At 42.7% G+C, this 22,518-nt stretch overlaps 1 protein-coding gene across 1 annotated transcript in view; it reads right to left on the reverse strand.

The window, feature by feature from the left end:
- The window catches only part of TDRD3 (tudor domain containing 3), a 414,934-nt gene that overhangs the window by 291,902 nt on the left and 100,514 nt on the right, over nucleotides 1-22,518 (reverse strand). The window contains exons 2-3 of the mRNA XM_077297273.1: nucleotides 17,311-17,395; nucleotides 6,307-6,372 (exon numbers count right to left, since the gene is read on the reverse strand). Coding sequence (XP_077153388.1) covers nucleotides 6,307-6,372; nucleotides 17,311-17,395 — 151 coding nt within the window. The remainder of the gene's footprint in view (nucleotides 1-6,306; nucleotides 6,373-17,310; nucleotides 17,396-22,518) is intronic.

Here is a 22,518-nt window from a genome sequence, read left to right on the forward strand (position 1 = left end):
TATTTCCAAACTAATCTCTCAATATCTTCCCTCACGTAATCTCCGGTCCTCCCAAGACCACCTCCTCTCCTCCACGCTTATTCGCTCCTCACCCAATCGCCTCCAAGACTTCTCCCGAGTATCCCCCATCATCTGGAATTCTGTGCCTCAACACATCCGGTTATCCACCACATTTGGATCCTTCAAAAGAGACCTGAAAACCCATCTCTTCAAAGAAGCTTACAACCTGTAATGACCACACGGACACCTCAACACCATCGGAGCTACTGCAACCCTCGACCTACTGTCTCCTTCCCCATAATCCTGTAGAATGTAAGCCCGCAAGGGCAGGGTCGTCTTCCCTCTGTATCAGTCTGTCATTGTTAGTTTTGTTTACTGTAAGTGATATTTGTATTTTGATGTAACCCCTTCTCATGTACAGTACCATGGAATTAATGGTGCTATATAAGTAAATAATAATAATAATACATGGCCCACCCAGGTGTTGCCATACAAATCGCCCACACTGTAGTTTAAAGGGAACCAGTCAGCAGTTTTGGCTGATATAAGACATGGCCACCGCTTTTCAGGGCTGATATACAGCATTCTATAATGCTGTAGATAAGCCCCCGATCTGACCTGAAAGCGCAGGCGCTGGGAAAGGTCAGAGAGGCCTAGCATCTGCGCACTGCAGTACTTTGCTATAAGACATAAGTATGCCTGCGCAGGAGCGCGATGCCGGGGAGCAATGAAGCAACAGGAGGGCGGAAGATGGGAGGCACTGGTTCTGGACTTGCGACACCCATTAGACCAGACCGCACTGGACCACCACACCTTCTCCCCGGGTGAGTATAATAAAACTTATTTTCCTTCTCTTTTAGGTCAGACCGTTGGCTTATCCTCAGCATTATAGAATGCTGTAGATAAGCCCTGAAAGGTGGTGGTCAAATATCAGCCAAAACTGCTAACCAGTTCACTTTAAAAGAAAATCTGTCACCCCAGACCGCCACGCCCATCGGACCGGACCGCCCCTGGGTGAGTATAAGCTAACTTGTTTTTCTTATCTTACAGGTTACATCAGGGGATTATCTACAGCATTATAGAATATTGTAAATAAGCCCCTGATGGCGGTGCCCGCAGCTTATAGGCCTAAAATGGGGTGACAGATTCCCTTTAAATTAGGTTTGAATGAGCTGCAAAAATGGCAGCAAAACCGCTGAAAAGGCTTCAACTAGAAAAACGTTGGCAGGTGCGCCAGTGTCTTAAATTTGTGTATAGCTACCATTATGACGTTTTTGTGTATGAGGCTAATCTTCTTAAAAAATCATTCAATTTTTTTACCAGACAAAATGCCCCGTATGTTGACATGCTGATTTTTCCTCAGGTTGATGAAAAGCCATCACCATGTGCACTATAGGAGGTTTTCCTTTCCCACAGAGAGTAATAGGACACTTATTCATACTGTATTAAAAGCGTTTTTTGATGCACATTGCAGAGCAGATTCAGCTAAAAAATTATCCTAACAAAAACCTAGCTTGTGAATATGCCTCTTAGGGTTTGTGCAGACTATCAGTAAATTCTGCGGGTAGAATGCTGCGTACTTGTGCAGCGTCCAACCTGCAGTAGCCAGATGTTAGGCTACGTTCACATTTGCGGTCGGCGCCACAGCGTCGGGCGCCGCAGCGTCGCCGCATGCGTCATGCGCCCCTATATTTAACATGGGGGCGCATAGACATGCGTCGCACTTGCGTTTTGCGCCGCATGCTTCCCTGCGGCGCCCACGTCCGGGCGCATTGGACGCAGCAAGTTGCATTTTTGCTGCGTCCAAAATCAATCAAAAAAAGGACGCATGCGGCGCAAAACGCAGCATTGTGCATGCGTTTTGCTGCGTTTTTGTTTGCGTTGTGCGTTGCGGCGCCGACGCTGCGGCGCACAATGCAAATGTGAACGTAGCCTAACAGCATAGAGGATGGGATTTCAAGAAATCCCATGCCCACTCTGCATCCACAGGTGCCTGCGGCTCACCCATGGAGACAGACATGTGGCGGCACTTCAATCCAGACCGCAGCATGTCAATTTCATCTCAGAAAGAGAAATTTCACCAATAGAATGTATTGGACATGGTGAATCTGCACGGTTCAGTGATCACATGAGGATTCAACTGTGTTCAATAGACGGCAGCACTTTGGACGCAGCAAACATGCACTGTTACTTCTGGATCATCCGCACATGCGCTTAGGGTACACACATCCGAGTATATAAAGTAGCTGGGATTCTCAGCCAGAAAAGTTGGAGAGTGTCAGAAGAGTGTCATGCATTTTTTCTCACCTAGAATCAGTACGACAAGGTTAGGCTATTCGTTTTTAACATCAGCTTTAACATAGAGTAATCCTCTTTGTCATTTCAATATAGTTTTGCAACTAATAAAACTATCTTATATACAGATATAGATCGATAGATGATACTAAGAAATATGTCAGTGAGATATAGCAGTGCTATGCATGCGTAGTTGTCTGTACATGTATTTAGCTAATAAATGATTGAAAAAAAAAATGACGTGGGCCCCCCTTATTTTTATTAACCAGATGAGGGAAAGCAGACATCTGAGAGCTGGTCTTAATAGTCTGGGAAGGGGGCATAAACATGAAGCTTCTCAGGCTATTAATATCAGCTCACAGCTTTCTAGTTAGCCTTTACTGGTTATCAAAAAGTGGGGATTCAAAACAAGAACAAAATGACGTGCCCACCCCACAATTTTTAATACCCAGCAAAGGCTAAGCAGAGAGCTGTGGGCAGATATTAATAGCCCGGGAAGGGGTCATGGATATTGGCACCATCCCAGACTAATAACACCAGAATTCAGCCGCCCCCAGAAATGGCACATCCATTAGATGCACCAATTCTGGCTTTTAGCCTTGGCTCTTCCAGCTTGGCCTGGTGTGTTCGCAAGTGGGGTAATGGTTTTAGGATTGATGTCAGCTGTGTAATGTAATGCAAACCCAGGAGTTAGTGATGAGAGGTCTCTATCAGACACCTCCATAACTAACTCCATAGTCAAAAGAAATAAACACACACAGAGAAAAGTCCTTTTGGTGACATGTGTAGTCGGGTGAAATTTCTCACGCTGCCAGGAGTGACGTCAGCAATGTTACCACAGTTCATTGGTTATGAACTGCGATAACCTTAGTGACATCAGCCCTCGTCGCCGCAGCTGGATTCACAAGCTATTGTCAGTGTGTTTCGGTTGGCATGCTGAGCGATTACTCATGTCACCACTCAACACTCCATGTGGATGTAGCTGAGTTGGGGATCGTCGTGGGATAGATTTTTCATTTTTCAACACAGCAGGGCAAGCAGGAACAGCCAACGCTAAGTGCCAGAATTGGTGCATCTAATGGATGTGTCATTTCTGGGGCATTTAAGTGTTGGTGTTATTATAATATCCATGGCCCCTTCCAGGTTATTAATATCAGCACAAAGTTTTCTGCTAAGCCTTTGCTGTTATTAAAAATATGGAGAACCCAATGTCTTTTTTTTGGCGGGGTCCCCCTTTTTAATAATTAGCAAAGGCTACGCAGACAGCTGTGAGCTGATATTATTAGCCTGGGAAGCTTCATAGATATTGGCCTCTTCCCAGTATTAGAACACCAGCCTTCAGCTATCTGCTTTCCCTCAGCTGGATATTAAAAATAAGGGAGACCTCCACGCCATTTTTTTCTCTGATTTGTTTATAAATATATGTACAGTAAACTACACATGAACTGCACTAATTATACATCTCACTGACATTTTTCTATCTATCGATTCTATCAATTTATCTATTTTATTCTGACGGTTCACACTGTGAATTTACTGTACTCGGCTGATGAAACGTAGGGTTTCCTATGAGATGGTTGTGTAAAAATCGGATGTCAAATTTTTTCTTGCACCCACAGACTTTCATTAGTGAGTCTCGGCAGTTTTACACGGCCATACGCAGCATGCTGCGATTTTTACAGCACCCCAATTCCAGTTGAGGAAAAACTTGCAGATGAACACTGCCTAATTGTTAACATTGTAGATCGTGCAATGCGATTTATTCTCACATTGAAATTGCCAATTTTATACACAGAGTTGAGCGTACCCTTATAGGAATTTTGTCACCAATTTTTTGCCATGGAGGGTTAAAAAAATGTTTATTAATTATGTCTATATGCATGTTTATTGATTTTTTTCTTCCTCATTTTTATATTCAATCATTTGCTCCTAATTTAAATGAGCTGTTAAATGATAACTTGTGTTTTAAACGTCACCTCCAACCCCTTTATAAGGGAGGAGGGGATTCTTTTCTACTATGCCTTTAGGAAGGAACAGGTTCTACTATGAAGTGCCTTGCAAGAAATTGAAAGTTTTTTTATACTTACCACCTGGATCAACTTTTGTCAGTGCACTCCTCTTTTCTCTACAAGTTTTTGCTATGTAATCTGAGAAAAGGATAAAGTAGGGGCATTGACCCCGATTACAGTGAGATGTTACTTACTGGGCTGATCAGTGTAGTTCTAATAAAATCATTGTTTTATCAGCAGGAGATTATCACTAGAGGACTAGTAAACCTGCTGCCATGTAGTCCTCCATCTTCATGAGCTCTGTATAATCCTGCCCCCTCTACTGACTGGCAGCTTTCTGAGTACACTGTACATGGGCAAAAAGCTGTCAATCAGTGGTGTGGGTGGGGTTATAAACGGCTCAAAAGTCAGAGAACTGATAGATCTGCAGCAGAGAAAACAGCAATTTTATCAAATCTACAGCAAGCAGCTCAGTAACTGATACATCATTGGAATCAGGGTCTCTCCGGTAGATCTGCAGCAAAGAAAACAGCAATTTTATTAAATCTACAGCAAGAAGCTCAGTAACTGATAAGTCACTGGAATCAGGGTCTCTGCCCCTACATTATGCTGCTCTTAGATGGGGTAGCAAAAACCAGGTGACAGAATCCTATTTAGAGGTTGGCAGTGATGTGACTGTAAGGAAGCACTCTTCCTAGCATGAGTCCAAGCAAGCGCCAGTCGATGTAAGGTCACCAGCACTCCTCACCTCCAGAAGAAAAAGTGTGTGGCTTTTTTTTGTTCTAAATAATGAAGGAGACCATTGTGACCACTATATGAATAGAATCCTCAACCCAAGAGTGAACAAAACTATAAACTTGGTAACAAAATTAACCAGAAAACTATGTATGAGAACAGCACAAGAACATAGGACTGACGGCACTTTGAGCCCCTCACACGTTCATAGCTCTGCACGATTCGCTTTTAGCAATTATTTCTAAACTTGCCATGTGTTCACCTGCTTTGTATGCCAGGGAATAGCTTGCTGCATAGGAAATTTGATTTTATATAAAATAATAAGTTATGTTTTATTAATATTGTGACCTCCGTACCGCTCACTGGAGAAAGCCCCTATAGGTAACAGTGTTTTCTGACGTCCGGCAATGCACTATACATGTATAATAAAGAGCCGCTCTCCTGCTGTAAAATGGCGATCGTGCATTTTACTTGCATGGGGCTATAGTTTTATTAAAACGCTTTTCTGACTTGGCGAGCAAACGGAATACTGTGATTATAATAAGCAAATCTGTTACAATAAAGAAATGGAGTGCTGCTCATGAGGAGGCGGCATCGTACCCCCGTAAGATAACACAACTAGCTGGCGCTCAGAAGCCACAAAAAAAGGAGATGTGAAAATAGAAAACAAGCTTTTCAGCATTTGGATTTCCTGGGCCCACACAGTGCTGCTAATGAATGGTGCATCTGTTACATTAGCAGACTTATTTTTAAGACGGTCTTTACATAGGGCGTATGGCCGGCCTGCGGACCCCCGGCTGCCCCTCTCCTAATTATTGAAGGTGGCTCACTTGTTACGAATCCAGTCAAACCCTGCAGCCCCAGCTGACAAACAAATAGAAACAGCTGGCAACGCACAGCGCACCGAAACCTCTCACCGCCAGTCAGCTCTGATTTACCTCACAAACTAAATCCTCTCAGAAGCATTAATAAAACACTGGTGTGCATCTTCCATCAGTCCCGCGCACAGACGAGCCATGCAGGGGGAACATAATCAGTCCCAGCCAAAGCTGCTGCTCTGGCGACACACAAGAGGTCAATAGCGGTGGCACGCAATTCTAACACAATTCCTCTTCTAAACTCCCCCGAGAAATGACCTCATATAAAAAGTGTCTCCATCCTAGGAAGGGGGGGAATAGAAGAGGATTCAGCTTCCCACATGTAACACACCGCCGTGACAATGAGGTTAGGAAAAAGAGAATGAAGAAAAAGCTGGACTGCTCGTTACCTTCTCTACTTTTCCTCCATTTATGTCGCTGGGGAGAAACTTCTTCCCGATGCTTCTAAGATCTGTCTGAAAAATAGAAAAAAGGAAACGTACAGTAGTGATGTGCTTTGTGACAAGGGAGAAAGTGAAGGGACGCAGTGTGCCAGGCAGGTATAAGACACAGCGAAGGATCTGACAGGAAAGCCACAGATTTAATAGCTTAAGCATTCAATTCCAGAAGTCACAGCATACATCAGCAGGAGCGAGCGCTACACGCGGGTTATTAAAGAGGTTATATACTGCAGGCAATGTAGTGCTGGCTGTACAATGGGGTACGGCTGCGGAGGCTGAGGGATCCAATATGCTGTAGACAATATGCTGTATCCATCAAGCTCCTTCATGGACGCCTAGCTCAGCCCTCGGGAACCAAAGTCATTATTCATCTGTAGGGTCTTCGAGACAGGCCTCATACTAAATGCATATTCACATGCAGCATTTGACTTGTCCTATCAAAGTGAATGAGGCTTCTGAAATCTCATGCATAAGTTGCTTATTTGTTCCTTACAGATGTGACGCAGTTTCGAATCTGCTGCGTCACATTTTTCACCCATGGCGTCCATTTTTCTGCATCAGCAGTTATCAAATTTCACAAGACCAAATACGGTTTCCTATGTTAAAGAATGGACAATATGTTTGTTTTAATGCAATGCAGTTGATCCGTATAGGATCTGAATATTTTTTTTTCTGCACTCAAACCTAAACGGGCGAGTTTCATCTGACATACGGAAGAAGCTAGTGCATACTGTAACCATTTTTCTTTAAGTGCAGATTCGGTCTGTGGAAAAATAATGATATGAACAGCCTAATTGGACAACATTGGTTCTAGTGCGGTCTGTTTGGGGTCAGTGTTTTCACAGACCACATTTGGACCAAAAGGTTGTATGAATGCTGTCTACATGCCATAATGAAGGAACAAAACATATCGATATGGACAGATCTGATTCCAGAACTCTGACAATAAGGCGCCACAAACCTGTCCTGAATACCCCTAGAGGGGAACGTAACATAGACTTTATGCCAGAATATCAGCACCCCAAATCTTGCGCAAATGCCTTTACATTTTATGTTTTTATGCCTCAATTCACTTTTCTCACATGTGGGTGAGACCTCCTGCTGCCCAATAGACTTTGTATAAACTGGTATTTTTGAAGAAACTGGTATAAATGAAATCACAAATCAATATAAAGTGTATATTACTTTTCCATCTAATCAAAAAAATGTGTCAAATTTTCCTCTAGCGCACTCTGGATGTAGAAAACACAAACTCCTCCACAAAGCAGTATGGCATAGTGCAAACTGGGATATCATAGGACCCCCCTCCTTGGGCCAGAATACATTGAGAATATTGAGCTGCTCTTTTCCGGCAAATTTTGAAGGCCTATAATTGAAGAATAAGCTTTCCTAGGGATATGGTGCCAAACATCAGATGACAGAGCAAAATAATTTGTGCTGGCTTAAAAATCATCGTTTTCAGCAGCACATTGTCCAGTGCAAACAGAACATGTGCTGCTGATAAACTATTATATGCAAAGACATACTGATAGGGAATCTAGATTGTGAGCCCCAATGGGGAAAGTGCTGATAGTGTATGTAAAGCGTTGTGGAATTAGTGGTGACATATAACTAAGTAAAAAAATAAATAATGCACAAATTCATTCTGTGTAGGATGCTTCTACATATATAGATAGGTGACCAATTTCTATCCAGACAGTCTCGTTTCAGTCTAGGTTGGTATGTATAACTGGCCATTTTATCTAGTTTAAATCTGGTTTACTGTCTCAAGAGACTGATTTGTCCGCCAATCAGAATGATTGTAGTGTATTAACATCTACGGCTCTGAAAGAAAAATCCATTATATGGAATAAAAAGGCTTTATTTTCAGACTTTTAGGACAGATGTTTAGAGCAGATGTGTGGACTAAAATTAGTTCAATCCTAACAATATATCTGTGTCTTTAAACAGGAAGCTCATCTATCTGATCTTAAATTTCTGTGCGTTTTGGTGGGTTTGCACTTGTCGCTGGTGCCCAATATATGAAGGTGAATACTTGTGTGATGACTGGTGGTCATTTAACAGCCTGTTAAGACTTCCCATGGACACAGAGAAACCAGTGATCGATCGTTCTGTGTACATAGGCCATCATTTTTTCTCAGCAGCACATGTCCAGTTTACAGAATGCTTAACAATAATGTCACCCAATGAAAGAGCGGATTTCTTGCTCTTGAAGTGATTGGCAGTCGATTTACGGAGGTCAATTATCAGGAACCAGGCAAGTCTTGGAACAATTGTTCATCATATTCAGCCAGTGTAAATGCACCCTAAACCATGGGGGCCTTAGGATAGGGTGTTCAATTGGTTCTGGACCACACACCAAGAAGCCGTACAAACACAGGAACTCATTATTCACATGACTGTGACTGGCACTGCAGCATTTGTGACCCATCCACAGAGTCTTAGGCCAGGTGCACATGATCCGGAAGTGGCAGCGCTTTGTGCATGTTCGCTGCGTCCAAAGCGCTGCAGTCTATTGAACGCAGGTAACTCCGAATGTGTTCATTGAACCGTGCGGATTAATACATTCTATGGGTGAAATTTCTTTAGCAAGTCTCCGCAAAAAAAATGGACATGCTGCGGTCTGAAGAAACGCGGGTAAGCCGCAGGCGTCTGCGGACACATAGTCAATATGAGATTTCTTGAAATCCCATCCACTATGCTGTAACAGCCGGACGCTGCAGGGTTGACACTACAAACCAGATCATCAGCTCCTGACAGATGTGTTCATATCTTCAGCCATTGCTAAATGCTTTTTCCTCAAACGAGCCTTTGAGGATCACATTAAACAGTACCAAACCGTGTCTCACATAGGATTACATTTTGCATTATAAGGGCTCACACCACCGTATTATGGGTCAGAGTGGAATGCAATAAAACATCGGATCACAGTCAGGCAAATGTTAGTTTAGGGAGCTGCGCACATGGCCAATTCAAAATCGCAACATGTTAGAGTTTGACCCAATATTTGGATTGCACTTGGCCATGCAAGTCTATGAGTTGCTTTGACTGCACTCGGATGGCATCTGAATGCAGTCAGACTTCTACACACTGACACAATGGAGAAATTTTGGTCTCCATCTTCTCCTCAGTGTGCTCCAATTCTCTCATCAAAGAGAATCAGATCACACTATGCCGACACTCTGATCAAACTTTGATCAGAGTTTGATCAGAGCGTCATTTGCATAAGTGGCCTGATTCTCTGAGTTGAGAGACTCTACAATCAAAGATTTTTTTTCTGTACACCATACCAATGATCATACATAATCCATAGACTTATTGGAGTGCACTATGCGTGGGAATCAAGCAGAAATTAGAGCCACTGTCTAAATGCTTCAGGCTAAACCATACTATTTATACTCCCAGTGTGAGGTCTGGACATTGGGGCCAAAACAAAGCCTAAAAAAAAAAAAGAAATCTGATCCGTTTGCAGCATTAACTGACTTGTGTGACAGACATTCTGAGTTATAGTCTTGTTCCGCTGCTTTAGTTTGGAAGTCACTAAAGCATAGAATTAAGCCAATTGCTGTGCTGTAGCACAAGTCATTTGTAGTAGCATGCAATAATTAACATAAGCAGCTGGCATCCAGCAGAGAACAATTTCAGCTCCGTGGGAGATGAAGTGTGATGGGACAAGGGTTATTAAGTATCTTTACTGCTTTTTATCTGCAAACCTGTATTTACATACATTTAAGGAAAAAGGATTAATTATCTTTAATAATCTTTTCCTCCAACAGAATATTCACAAAATAAATTATTCTTCGCACTGAAAAAGTTTTAGAAACAATCAGTTGAAATAGGTTTATTGTGTGCAGCAATCAGTCCTGTGGAGTCAGAAACTGACTGCATAGTGTATATATTGGCATATCTGCAGTCAGAGGCGGGCTGATGGGCATAAATGTATGTATGTATATATAATACATACATATATATCTGTATGTGTATATATCTCTGTACGAGTGTGTGTGTGTGTGTGTGTGTGTGTGTGTGTGTGTGTGTGTGTGTGTGTGTGTGTGTGTGTGTGTATATTTACTGTATACACCTATGCTTCTGTATGTGTCTGTCTGTATATTTACAATATATATGTAGGTTTCTGTATATCTGTACATATATATGTGTGTACATGTTTGTATTATAAGGCAGCGGCTTTCACAGCAGCATGATAACGAGGCAGTGACCCAAGTAAGTTCAACATAAAGGGCTTTAATTGTCAATGTATAAAATAAACTCAAAGCTTTATCATTCGGTTCACAGTGAACGTCCCTATCAAGTTTGATGCTGTGGGCGCCTGCATCACTGTAGAAATCTCGGGTGCAGCAATGGCTTTACCCAAGTGTCTGGCACTTGCATCACCGTAGGAATCTTGGGGTCAGTAATGGCTGTGCCCAAGTCTCTGGCACCTACACCACAGTAGGAATCTAGGGTGCGGTAATGGCTTTGGCCAAGTCTCTGGCACCTACACCACAGTAGGAATCTAGGGGGCAGTAATGGCTTTGGCCAAGTCTCTGGCACTTGCATCACTGTAGAAATCCAGGGTGCAGTAATGGCTTTACCCAAGTCTCTGGCACTTGCATCACCGTAGGAATCTCGGGTGCAGTAACGGCTTTGGCCAAGTCTCTGGCACCTGTATCACCGTAGGAATCACGAGTGCGGTAATGGCTTTGGCCAAGTCTCTGGCACCTACACCACAGTAGGAATCTAGGGGGCAGTAATGGCTTTGGCCAAGTCTCTGGCACTTGCATCACTGTAGAAATCTTGGGTGCAGTAATGGCTTTACCCATGTCTCTGGCACTTGCATCACCGTAGGAATCTCGGGGTGCAGTAATGGCTGTGCCCAAGTCTCAGGCACCTGTATCACCGTAGGACTCTCGGGCGCGGTAATGGCTTTGGCCAAGTCTCTGGCACTGGTCTGTGTTCAACCTCACACAACCAGGCACAAACCAACAGTGACAAGCCTTACCTGCAGGCATAAATGTGATTTGTGGCCATGGGCCACTTGCAAAACCCGAACTGGATGGAAAGATTTGTCCCACTACCTTCCCACAGATCTTTCCAAAAATAAAAGCCCGTATCAGGTTTTTCTAAATCTGACTTAATTTGACCCAGTCCACACTTACTTTTATTTCGTGTTTTAACCACAGCTGTGGTTGTGATTACAACACTCTCCAGCGGGTTCATAATGTTTCCAGACACATCCTGGGGGACACGTAACGACTCTCGTATATGGTTCCCATCGCTGCATCACAATATGTATATATGTGTGCGCATTTTGAATTGAATGTATGTTTGTAAGATGTGAATGTAGGTAATAGTCTAATGTGCAATATTGCACTGTATTTCTACTGCACATTTACTAAATCTATAAGTACTTTTTCACACATCAGTATGTTTGATAAGTGTGGTGACAGTTTTCACACGTACTGAAACAATTAGGCTGCTTTCACACTAGCGTCGGTACGGGGCCGTCACGCTGCGTCGGCCCGACGTACCGACGCATACTGTGAAGAAAATGCCCGATGTTGGCAGCGGAAGCAGTCAAAAGACGCTTCCGCTGCTTCATTGTAAGGTCCGAGGAGGAGGGGGTGGAGTTTCGACCGCGCATGCGCGGTCGAAAATGGCGGTCCCGACGCACAAAAAAAGTTACATGTAACTTTTTTTGTGGCGGCGGTGCGCCAAAACACGACGCAACTGTCGCACGACGGTTGCGACGTGTGGCACTGCGTCGCAATGCGTCGGTAATGTTAGTCTATGGGGAAAAAACGTATCCTGCAGACAACTTTGCAGGATGTGTTTTTTCTCCACAACGACGCATTGCGACGTGCAGTGCACGACGCTAGTGTGAAAGTAGCCTTACACACAGAGACACTTGCACATACTGGAGACACTGTGCACGTCAGTGTGTTCCCATGGACGCAAAATATGCTACTGACATGTCAGGTTTTTTTTTTTTAACAGCAGCACAGGCTGCAAAACGTCCCACACACGTGCACACTGATGACACATGGATGACATCCGTGCTTCACCAGTGTGACACGGAACCAGGGAAGCAGCAGTACTGTTAGCAATGTTCCCCAGCGCCGAGTGCTGAAGACCGCTCTCTTGTCTGGAGCCACACACACAGGAGGGCTTTGGGAGGTATGTGGGTAGCCAGACCCGCCCATCTCTCTCTCATAGATACACGCAACCTGGACCCAGGTGCACCAAACAACATCCAAGTGCTTACGTGCACTAAAGGAAAATACTCTGGGTTACATCACAGGGAGCAGCCAGCCCTGTGACACATACCTCCCATTGATTACGCGGCCATTAGCCTCCTTACATACCTACCCCCTCTACCTAAAGCCGTGGGGCTTGGCATCTTCTCTTACCTAACTAGAGACCCTTCTTGGTTGCCTTTGGATGTAAACCCGTCTATCAAAATCAGGCTGCTGCAGTGGGGCTCCCATAGGGTCATTCTGGCTCCCCTCAAATAGACATTCCTCTTTCCTCCCACAAGTCCCAAAACCATTTAAAGCCCCAGCCTATTACAATCGGTTAGGGCAAGTCCAGGACTACAGGGACGTCATGGCTGGTAATAATTGTGAGTGTCTCAATGATTATCCTAGACACCGGATAATCCCTAGGGACACCGTGGATGCAGTGGAAGTCCACCTTCCTTCCGGGGATCAGATAGACAGGGAGTGTGGTGCTCAGCAGGGTCACCGGCCTTCCTGAATCTAGAAGTCCAGACACACTTTCTCCTTTGACTTCCACAGAACACCTCTGTAACATCTTGTCAGATGTACAACTGATACAGGATACCAGAAAAGCGTTGTTCGAACAATGCTCCCGGCAACAGTCCCTCGGCACATTTGCTGCCACCCCTTTTTGGGCCACCACCCCTATTTTGGTAACCACCCCCTTTTGGGACTCCACCCCATTTTGGGCAACCATCCTTGTTTGTGTCACCGCCCCTTCTGGGATTCCACCTCCTTTCGAGATATCATCCCTCCTTGGGGTGCACGCCATGGACTCCCTACGGTCCCCTCACCGCCTGTGCACAGCAATCTATCTACTACAACAGTTCCTCACAGTGAGGCTCCACACTGCTCTGTAAGGCTCTGCACAGTGAGGCTCCGCACTGCTCTGCGAGGCTCTGTACGGCTCGGCACCTCTGTGTACGGCTCCGCTTTGCAGATTTCATGGACCCGCCAATCCACAGCAAGCCGCCCGGTGTTCGTGGACCCACCGATCCACAGCAAGCCGCCCGGAGTTCGTGGACCCGCCGATCCACAGCAATCACCTGCTGTACTCCTCCCAGGTACCTCTTGGACCAATGCCTGCAGTCTAACACCAATTGTACAGATCGTACTCACTCAGGTGTGGCAGGAAGAAGACAGGAGGTACGTTTCTTTAAAATGTCCGTGTGGGTTTATTTGTCCATAAACAACAACAAAAGGTAAACTGCCTTTAGAGCTGGCAAAACAAAACGTCCTTAGTCAGGTTCTGCTCCCTCAGGCCTGTGGGCACACAGGCTGGGCAATGTCCAGCATGCAAGCTCGCTCTGGAGTCACACACACACACAGGAGGGCTTTTCCCTCCCCAGACACAAACCATGTGCCAAACAACAGCCTCCATTATGCAGGCTGTAACCACACCCACAGGTGAGATATATGTGGGTAGCCAGACCCGCCCATCTCTCATAGTTACCCGCAACCCGGACCCAGGTGCACCAAACAACATCCTAGTGTGTTTACTCTATGGGATACCTCTGAGGATAAGAGACATCCGGGAACCTATGTGGCCGGTACCAACAGGTAACGGAAAGGGATCCATGTTATGCTGACGGGGGTCAGTGAGGGACTGTGGTCAGGCTGTTGCATACTACCAAGTTCCAGAGGTTGCGGTTTATGCTAAAGTGGAAATAAACCTAATAGACTGTTTTTGTAAGAAAATCATGCCGGAGTGCGTTTATCCCGTTGCCAAGTGAGTGTCCCCCAAGACATGCAGTAAGCGTTATTTTACAGGGGATATCCTCGTATGATATTGAAATTATGGGTGAGGATATGATGTGAATGTAATCTTGAAAATTATAGCCAGTACCCTACACCTCTTTAGTGGAAAGAAAAAAAAAGTTGTAGTCCCATTTGTTTCTCCTTAGGTATTTATATGTGTATGTTTCAGCTGACCTCTTGTGATTATTTGTTTTTGGTTTGAGGCACTATATTAAGTTTTATATGTGTATTTTTAATGTATCTGAATAAAGGTTAACTTTTATATAAATAACATGAAGGCACTTCTTGATTTAATGTAGTTTAATGACTATATCATCAGTATGTTTATATCTATATCTATGTAGTAGGCTCTGTTCTGTTCCCATACCTGTATCACCGTTATTTTTAAAGCCGGATACCTCTGCTGCTTAATGCAGTGGCCAGAGATCAGAAGGCTAAAGATGGGCTGCTGCATATTTTGGCCCATCTTTGCAGTAAGTGACGGGGGCATCCAAATCTTCACAGAACTGGAATAGGCAAATACTTTATTACAGAATTTAAAGTATACCTCTAATTTCATATATATTTTCAGTACGGTATATTCATTCATGTTTGTACACAAGAGGAATAACACTATTTTTGGCCAATATTCGACTTGTATACTGCATTTTTCACCCTCTGCAGACCCCATCTCTAATTATCAGTTCTTTCCGAGATGGTGGTTGAAGACTAACTGCTATGTTGTTTCCTATATACCGTGCAAGGACACAAGGGATTTATGCTCTGCTTTTTGGCATTATAGAAGCAGCAAGCAAAATAAAAGACATTATTTAGCAGTACCGAGCAGCGTAGCTATGAATCGTTGCTTGAATCTGCAGTTCCATCTGACTGTGTCTGCCTGGTTCTGCCTTTCGCTGTGCAGAGAGCTCCTTACTTATCCTTCCCCCTCTCCTTTCCACACAGGATAACAATAGGATTTGAGCAGTTATTTTCAAAGTGGATGGTGAGTATAAGAAGCAGGAGGAGGTGAAGAAGTGGCATAATATGCAATTTTTTTCAAAATATATATATATATAACAAAAGTTTTTATATTCATTTGTATTATTTATTTACAGAGGTTTTCCCCACGAACAAAGTTTATTTTATTTAAAATTTGAATCAATAGATCTTTGAACAATAAAAATGTAGAGTTTTTTTTTATTATTATTATTATTTAAGTGGTGAACATTAAAAAAACAAAAACATTCCGAAACAAGTAGCATTTTCATTTTTGGGTCGTAGGGGCAGTGTGAAGGCTTATTTTTTGGTTGACGAGCTGACGTTTTATTGATACCATTCTGGAGTAGATACATTTTTAATCGTAACTTTTGTTTTGAAACTTTTTTTTTGAGAATTGCTAATGTGTCATCATGTCGCCATGTAGCCATATCCTCAAAATTTTATGCAGTACCAAGACAAAACCCCAGCGTATGTGGATCCTCTTATAAAATCAGGCTCATTTTCATATTCATCTATAATCAACCCAAATCACTTGACTGAGTTTAGAATAGTGATTTGCATATGACCCAAGCCAATTAAAAAAAAAAAAATAAATAAATAAATAAATTTTTTTTTTCCCTTTTTTGGCTACCCAAATAAAGTTTTTAGGGGCTATGGTGGCACCAGAAAAATGCTGATAATGAAAGAGACAAATTTAAGTTAGATAGGTAGTTTGAAAGCCAAAGAAGTCTTCAATAACTATATATAAACTTACTCTACTGTATCAGGCAAAATATACATTATTAATGGTAATTAAAATGTAAAATGTGCAGCGTGCTCACCGTGTTGTGAGAAAAGGATTGCGTGGGGTAAATTTGCATCACTTCGATAGCAGAAAAAGTCAACAACATGTGGACTATGGGTACTGTCACACTCTGCAACTTTCCAACGATCACGACCAGCGATATGACCTGGTCGTGATCGTTGGAAAGTCGTTGTGTGGTCGCTGGGGAGCTGTCACACAGACCGCTCTCCAGCGACCAACGATGCCGAGGGCCCCGGGTAACCAGGGTAAACACCGGGTTACTAAGCGCAGGGCCGCGCTTAGTAACCCGATGTTTACCCTGGTTACCATCGTAAAAGTAAAAAAAAAAAAAACAGTACATACTCACATTCCGGTGTCCGTCAGGGTCCCTCGCAGTCTGCTTCCCGCTCAGACTGAGTGCCGCCGTAAAGTGAAAGCAGATCACAGTGGTGACGTCACCGCTGTGGTCTGCTTACTTTCCGGCCGGCAGTCAGTCAGAGCGGGAAGCAGACGGCAAGGGACCCTGACGGACACCGGAATGTGAGTATGTACTGTTTGGTTTTTTTTTTACTTTTACGATGGTAACCAGGGTAAACATCGGGTTACTAAGCGCGGCCCTGCGCTTAGTAACCCGATGTTTACCCTGGTTACAAGCAAACGCATCGTTGGATCGATGTCACAAACACCGATCCAACGATGACAGCGGGAGATCCAGCGACGAAAGAAAGTTCCAAACGATCTGCTACGACGTACGATTCTCAGCAGGGTCCCTGATCGCTGCTGCGTGTCAGAGACAGCGATATCGTATGGATATCGCTGGAACGTCACGGATCGTACCGTCGTAGCGACAAAAGTGCCACTGTGAGACAGTACCCTTAGTGTAAAAATGCCCACTGAAACTAGGCCATACATTACAGGGTAAAATATAAAAATAAAGATTATTATTATTACAGGTTTTTGATGGAAGGAAAACAGGTAATTCTACCTTATTGATAACTGACATATATGCAGACACACAATAGGAACGCACAAAAACACATACTGCCAAAATATTGCATCACTGCATCCATTTATTTTAGAACAGAATGAAGAGTACAAAAAAATATTACAGTGGTAATAGCTCTGCGCTGCTAAAAGCAAATTAAAAGAGATACTTACATTGAGAGCAATGAGGATAATTGCACTTCTAGTCAGTTTATCTAAGGACCCTTTACAAGCGTCAAATCCCTCTTCAGAAAGATGCCTGTTGGAAAAAATGTAAAGAATACTTTATTAGAAGGTTTTCTTAGTAAAAAAAAAATATATATATATTAAAAAAGAGTATAAGTACTAATTTCAAAATCCATACAGGAGTTTTTTAACTGGTTCGCTGCCAAGAACATATGCAACAAGCAATGATATGTTGTAGCTAGAATAGAAGAGCTGGAGCTCAAATCCTTCACATATTTCTGCCCAAATTATAGGAAGGTATTGAACCGCATGCTCAGCTTTCAATGACCCAGGCTGGAATATGTAAAAATAAAAATAAAAAAATAAAAAAACAGAGAGAGTGTAACTAAAAACACCAAGGCTATCACATATAGTGGAAGGAGGAGTATTCCCTGCTTACCGGGGTGCAGCTCAAGTCCTTCTTCCCACCTTCATGAAGAATGTGGCATATCAAATACAGGGCTCTGGTGGGCAATAAGCCTCCAGATCAGCAATCCCTTAAATACATTTATTAAATGGAAGTAAATGAATATATCTATATCTATCTATCTAGAGATAGATAGATAGATAGATAGATAGATAGACAGACAGATAGATAGATAGATAGATAGATAGATAGATAGATAGATAGATAGATAGATAGATAGATAGATAGAGATATAGATAGTACAGAGCAAAAGTTTGGACACACCTTCTCATTTAAAGATTTTTCTGTATTTTCATGACTATGAAAACTGTACATTCACACTGAAGGCATCAAAGCTATGAATTAACTCATGTTGAATTATATACTTAACAAAAAAGTGTGAAACAACTGAAATTATGTCTTATATTCTAGGTTCTTCAAAGTAGCCACCCTTTGCTTTGATGACTGCTTTGCACACTCTTGGCATTCTCTTGATGAGCAACAAGAGGTAATCACCGGGATTAGTTTTCAATTCACAGGTGTGCCCTGTCAGGTTTAATAAGTGAGGTTTCTTGCCTTATAAATGGGGTTGGGACCATCAGTTGTGTTGTGCAGAAGTCTGGTGGATACACAGCTGATAGTCCTACTGAATAGACTGTTAGAATTTGTATTATGGCAACAAAAAAGCAGCTAAGTAAAGAAAAACAAGTGGCCATTATTACTTTAAGAAATGAAGGTCAGTCAGTCCGAAAAATTGGGCAAACTTTGAAAGTGTCCCAAAGTGCAGTGGCAAAAACCTTTTTAAAGTTTATTTTTATGACTCAGGCTCTTTGCCCTTAACCTCTTAATGACCAGGTGATTATTAGTTTTTATGCTTCTGTCTTTTTGATTAACAGCCAGCATCTTACAGGTATGGTGCAGGCTCAGCTCCTGAGCCTGCATCAAACACGTGGACCCAACAGTGGCAATACCAGCAACCTAAACCAATGAACAGATGGAGCTGTGTCTTAGACCACCTCAGATACCATTAGAGACTGCTACTAAACTTTAGTTACAAAAGTTTACAATAAATACCCAACATGCAAGCAACACTTTTAGATACTGGATATTTTTAAGATCTTGAATGAATTTTTGCTCACCGAAAGAGAATTCATTACAGTATTGAAGAAAGAAAAATCTTGGCTATCGTTATATAGCATCACATACTGTGCAGAGACGTGACAGCAACAAAAGTCTCATTTCAGAGCACAATGTACTAAGATCAGATTTCAAGCCTATGACAAAGAAGAAAACGTGCAAACAACTGTCAACACCTAGTAATGAAATACACCACACCTCACTACAACCCATCATCTCAGGGCCTCAAATGTATCATTAGGTTTTTTACACAAGCAGTAAAGAAAAAGAAGACAATAACCTCAGTTTGGTGTTAAGATGTAATAAAATCTTGGGATGAGCTGCAATTCAGCGGCCCTAAACCTAGATTACAGTTCACAGGCAGGCTTTATAAAACAGGACTATTACAAAGTAAGGTCTGAAGTCGTGAAACCTTTTGGCTCTCAGCTCTTTGTACTTTTCTACTTTTGTTTCAACTCCTACAGAAAAAAAAAATGACCAGGAAGCTTTTTAGTAAACCTGCATGTATCTGGATTGTGGGAAAATTGTCATGCTGCTCGGTAGCACGAGGGCATAGCAACCTAGCAGCGCTGGGGCCCTGGGCACAAACTCCACCAAGGACAACCTCTAGGAGTTTCCATGTTCTTCCCCTGTTTGTGTGGGTTTCCTCCGGGATCTCCCACACTCCAAAGACAAACGGATAGGGAATTTAGACTGTGGCCCCAATGGGGACAGCGATGTCAGTAAAGCGCTGGGGAATTTATGGTACAATATAAATTAGTAACAAATAAAAATTGCTAGATTCGACTATGTTGAAAATCTACACAAAACAGGGCATCTTGAGTTGCATATTCTTCTCTGCATGCGTAAAATAGTTATTTAAAAAGCAAACAAAAGTCACATGCTGTGCCAAAGAAAATTGTATGGGACCTAAATAGGACCTGCCACCAGTTCAAAAGTGGTCAGTATTTGCTATTTTTCTGATCATTCAGTTTTATTTCCTTTTTTATTCATTTTTTTTGTTTTTTTGTTTAAAGGGAATCTGTTAGTAGTATTCACCCTCCTAAGCAGTCTATATAGGCAGGTAGGTCATAGGAAGCCCAATGACATGTGATCTAATGTGTTATTCCAGAGAAGTCCATGTTTTTCTCATGTAAATGAGCTCATCCAGGCTGTGGGGAGGATGTTATCTGGAAGATACAGGTGCTTCTCACAAAATTAGAATATAATCAAAAAGTTATCGTAATTTATTTCAGTTCTTCAATACAAAAAGTGAAACTCATATTATATAGAGCCATTACAGAGTGATCTATTTCATGTGTTTAGTTCTGTTTATGTTGATGATTATGGCTTACAGCCAATGAAAACCCAAAGGGCATTATCTCAGTAAATTAGAGTAATTAACAAAAAAGTTTAAAAAAGGTCCCTTAGTCTATTTCAGTAGGCTCCACAATCATGGGGAAGACTGCTGACTTGACAGATATCCGGAAGGCAGTCATTGACACACTCCACAAGGAGGGTAAGCCACAAAAAGTCATTGCTAAAGAAACTGGCTGTTCACAGAGTGCTGTATCCAAGCATATTAATAGAAAGAGGAGTCGAAGGAAAATGTGTATTTGAAAAAGGTGCACAAGCAACCAGGATAACCACAGCCTTGAAAGAATTGTTAAAGGGAACCTGTCACACCCCCCCCCCCCCCCCCCCGGCGTTTTTAACTAACAGAGCCACGTTGTGCAGCACTGATGCTGCATTCTGTCAAGGTGGCTCTTTTATTTGGGGTCCCTTCCAACGCTGAAATATTTGTTTTTATAATTTGCCCGCTGTACCTGTAGTCTGTCAAGGGGGCATGTCTTTTTCCCCCCGGACACAAACACCTCCCAGCCATCACTCATTTCCTCCGTGCGCCGCCTCCTTTTCCTTCATTAATGTCCCCGGCGCCTGCATTGTAAGTTCCCATCATGTGATGGGAGTCGAAGGGCAGTGCAAACTGCGCATGCCCGAAAAAAACAAAAAAAAACCACTTACAGCGCAGGTAGGGGACATAAATAAATGCAGAGGCGGCACCCGGCGCACAGAGGAAATGAGTGATGGCTGGGAGGCATTTGTGTCCGGGGAGAAAAGACATGCCCCCCGGACAGACTACAGGTACAGCGGGCAAATTATAAAAAATGTTTCAGCGTTGGAAGGGACCCCAAATAAAAGAGCCACCTTGACAGAATGCAGCATTAGTGCTGCACAAGGTGGCTCTTTTAGTTAAAAACGCCAGGGGGAGTGACAGGTTCCCTTTAAGGCCATTCAAAGATTGGGGGGAGATTCACAAGGAGTGGACTGCTGCTGAAGTCATTGCCTCAAGAGCCACCACAGACAGACGTATCATATCACCATATCATCTGGAGGAAGAGTGGAGAGTCACACAATCCAAGCTGCTTGAGGTCTAGTGTGAAGTTTTCACAATCAGTGATGGTTTGGGGAGCCATGTTATCTGCTGGTGTGGCTCCACTGTTTTGTCAAGACCAAAGTCAGCTCAGTCATCTGCCAAGAAATTTTAGAACACTTCATGCTTCCCTCTGCCGACAAGCTTTTTAGAGATGGAAATTTCATTCTCCAGCAGGACTTGGCACCTGTCCACAAAGCCAAAAGTACAAATACCTGATTTAAAAACAGTATCACTGTGCTTGATTGGCTAGCAAACTCGCCTGACCTTAACCACATAGAGAACCTATGGGGTATTCTCAAGAGGAAGATGAGAGACACCAGACCCAATAATGCAGATGAGCTGAAGACTGCTATCAAAGCAACCTGGGCTTCCATAACACCTCAGCAGTGCCACTGGCTGATTGCCTCCATGCCATGCCACATTGATGCAGTAAACGGTGCAAAAAGAGCTCCAATACTTAAAATAGAACACTCTGTTTGTAATGACTCTATATAATATAGGAGTTTCACTTTTTGTATTGAAGAACTGAAATAAACTAACTTTTTTTTATGATATTCTAATTTTGTGAGAAGCACTTGTAATTCTGCTTCCAGAGCTTATTTTACATGACGGGGGAATTACCAGTGTGAGACAAGTAACCAATACAGAAGGGGAGATATGAACTTTTTGCAGCTTTTGAGCTCTGCTGTATTGCAACAATTTTCCAACCATGTCAGCCTGTGATATGAAAGATGAGAGGAATCTGTGTCAGGTATAATCACACACAGCTCTCACAGCATCTCACACAGCATCTCTGCAGTGAGATCAGAAAGCGGCCACTACACATCACACTGGTAACTCCCCTTCTTAATAATCTTTAATAATAATATTTATTTATATAGTGCCAACATATTCCGCAGCGCTATACAGTTTAACAGTTTCAAATGCAGGTCATAAGTAACAACTTTAACAATACAATAATTAAAGCAAAATAAGACGACCCTGCTCGTGAGAGCTTACAATCTACAGTGAGGTGGGGGAGATACAAAGTTTGTAAAAAAGCTCTGGAGGCAGAATTATCTTCCAGATAAAATCTTCCCCATAGCCTAGAAGAGCTCATTTACATATAAGAAAAATATGGATTTCTCTGGAATAAGACATCGGATTGTGGATATAGCGCGGTATAATTTTATTCAGCTCCATATGACCTACATGTCCA

Source organism: Ranitomeya variabilis, chromosome 3, assembly GCF_051348905.1.
Source record: "Ranitomeya variabilis isolate aRanVar5 chromosome 3, aRanVar5.hap1, whole genome shotgun sequence".
Taxonomy (NCBI): Eukaryota; Metazoa; Chordata; class Amphibia; order Anura; family Dendrobatidae; genus Ranitomeya; species Ranitomeya variabilis.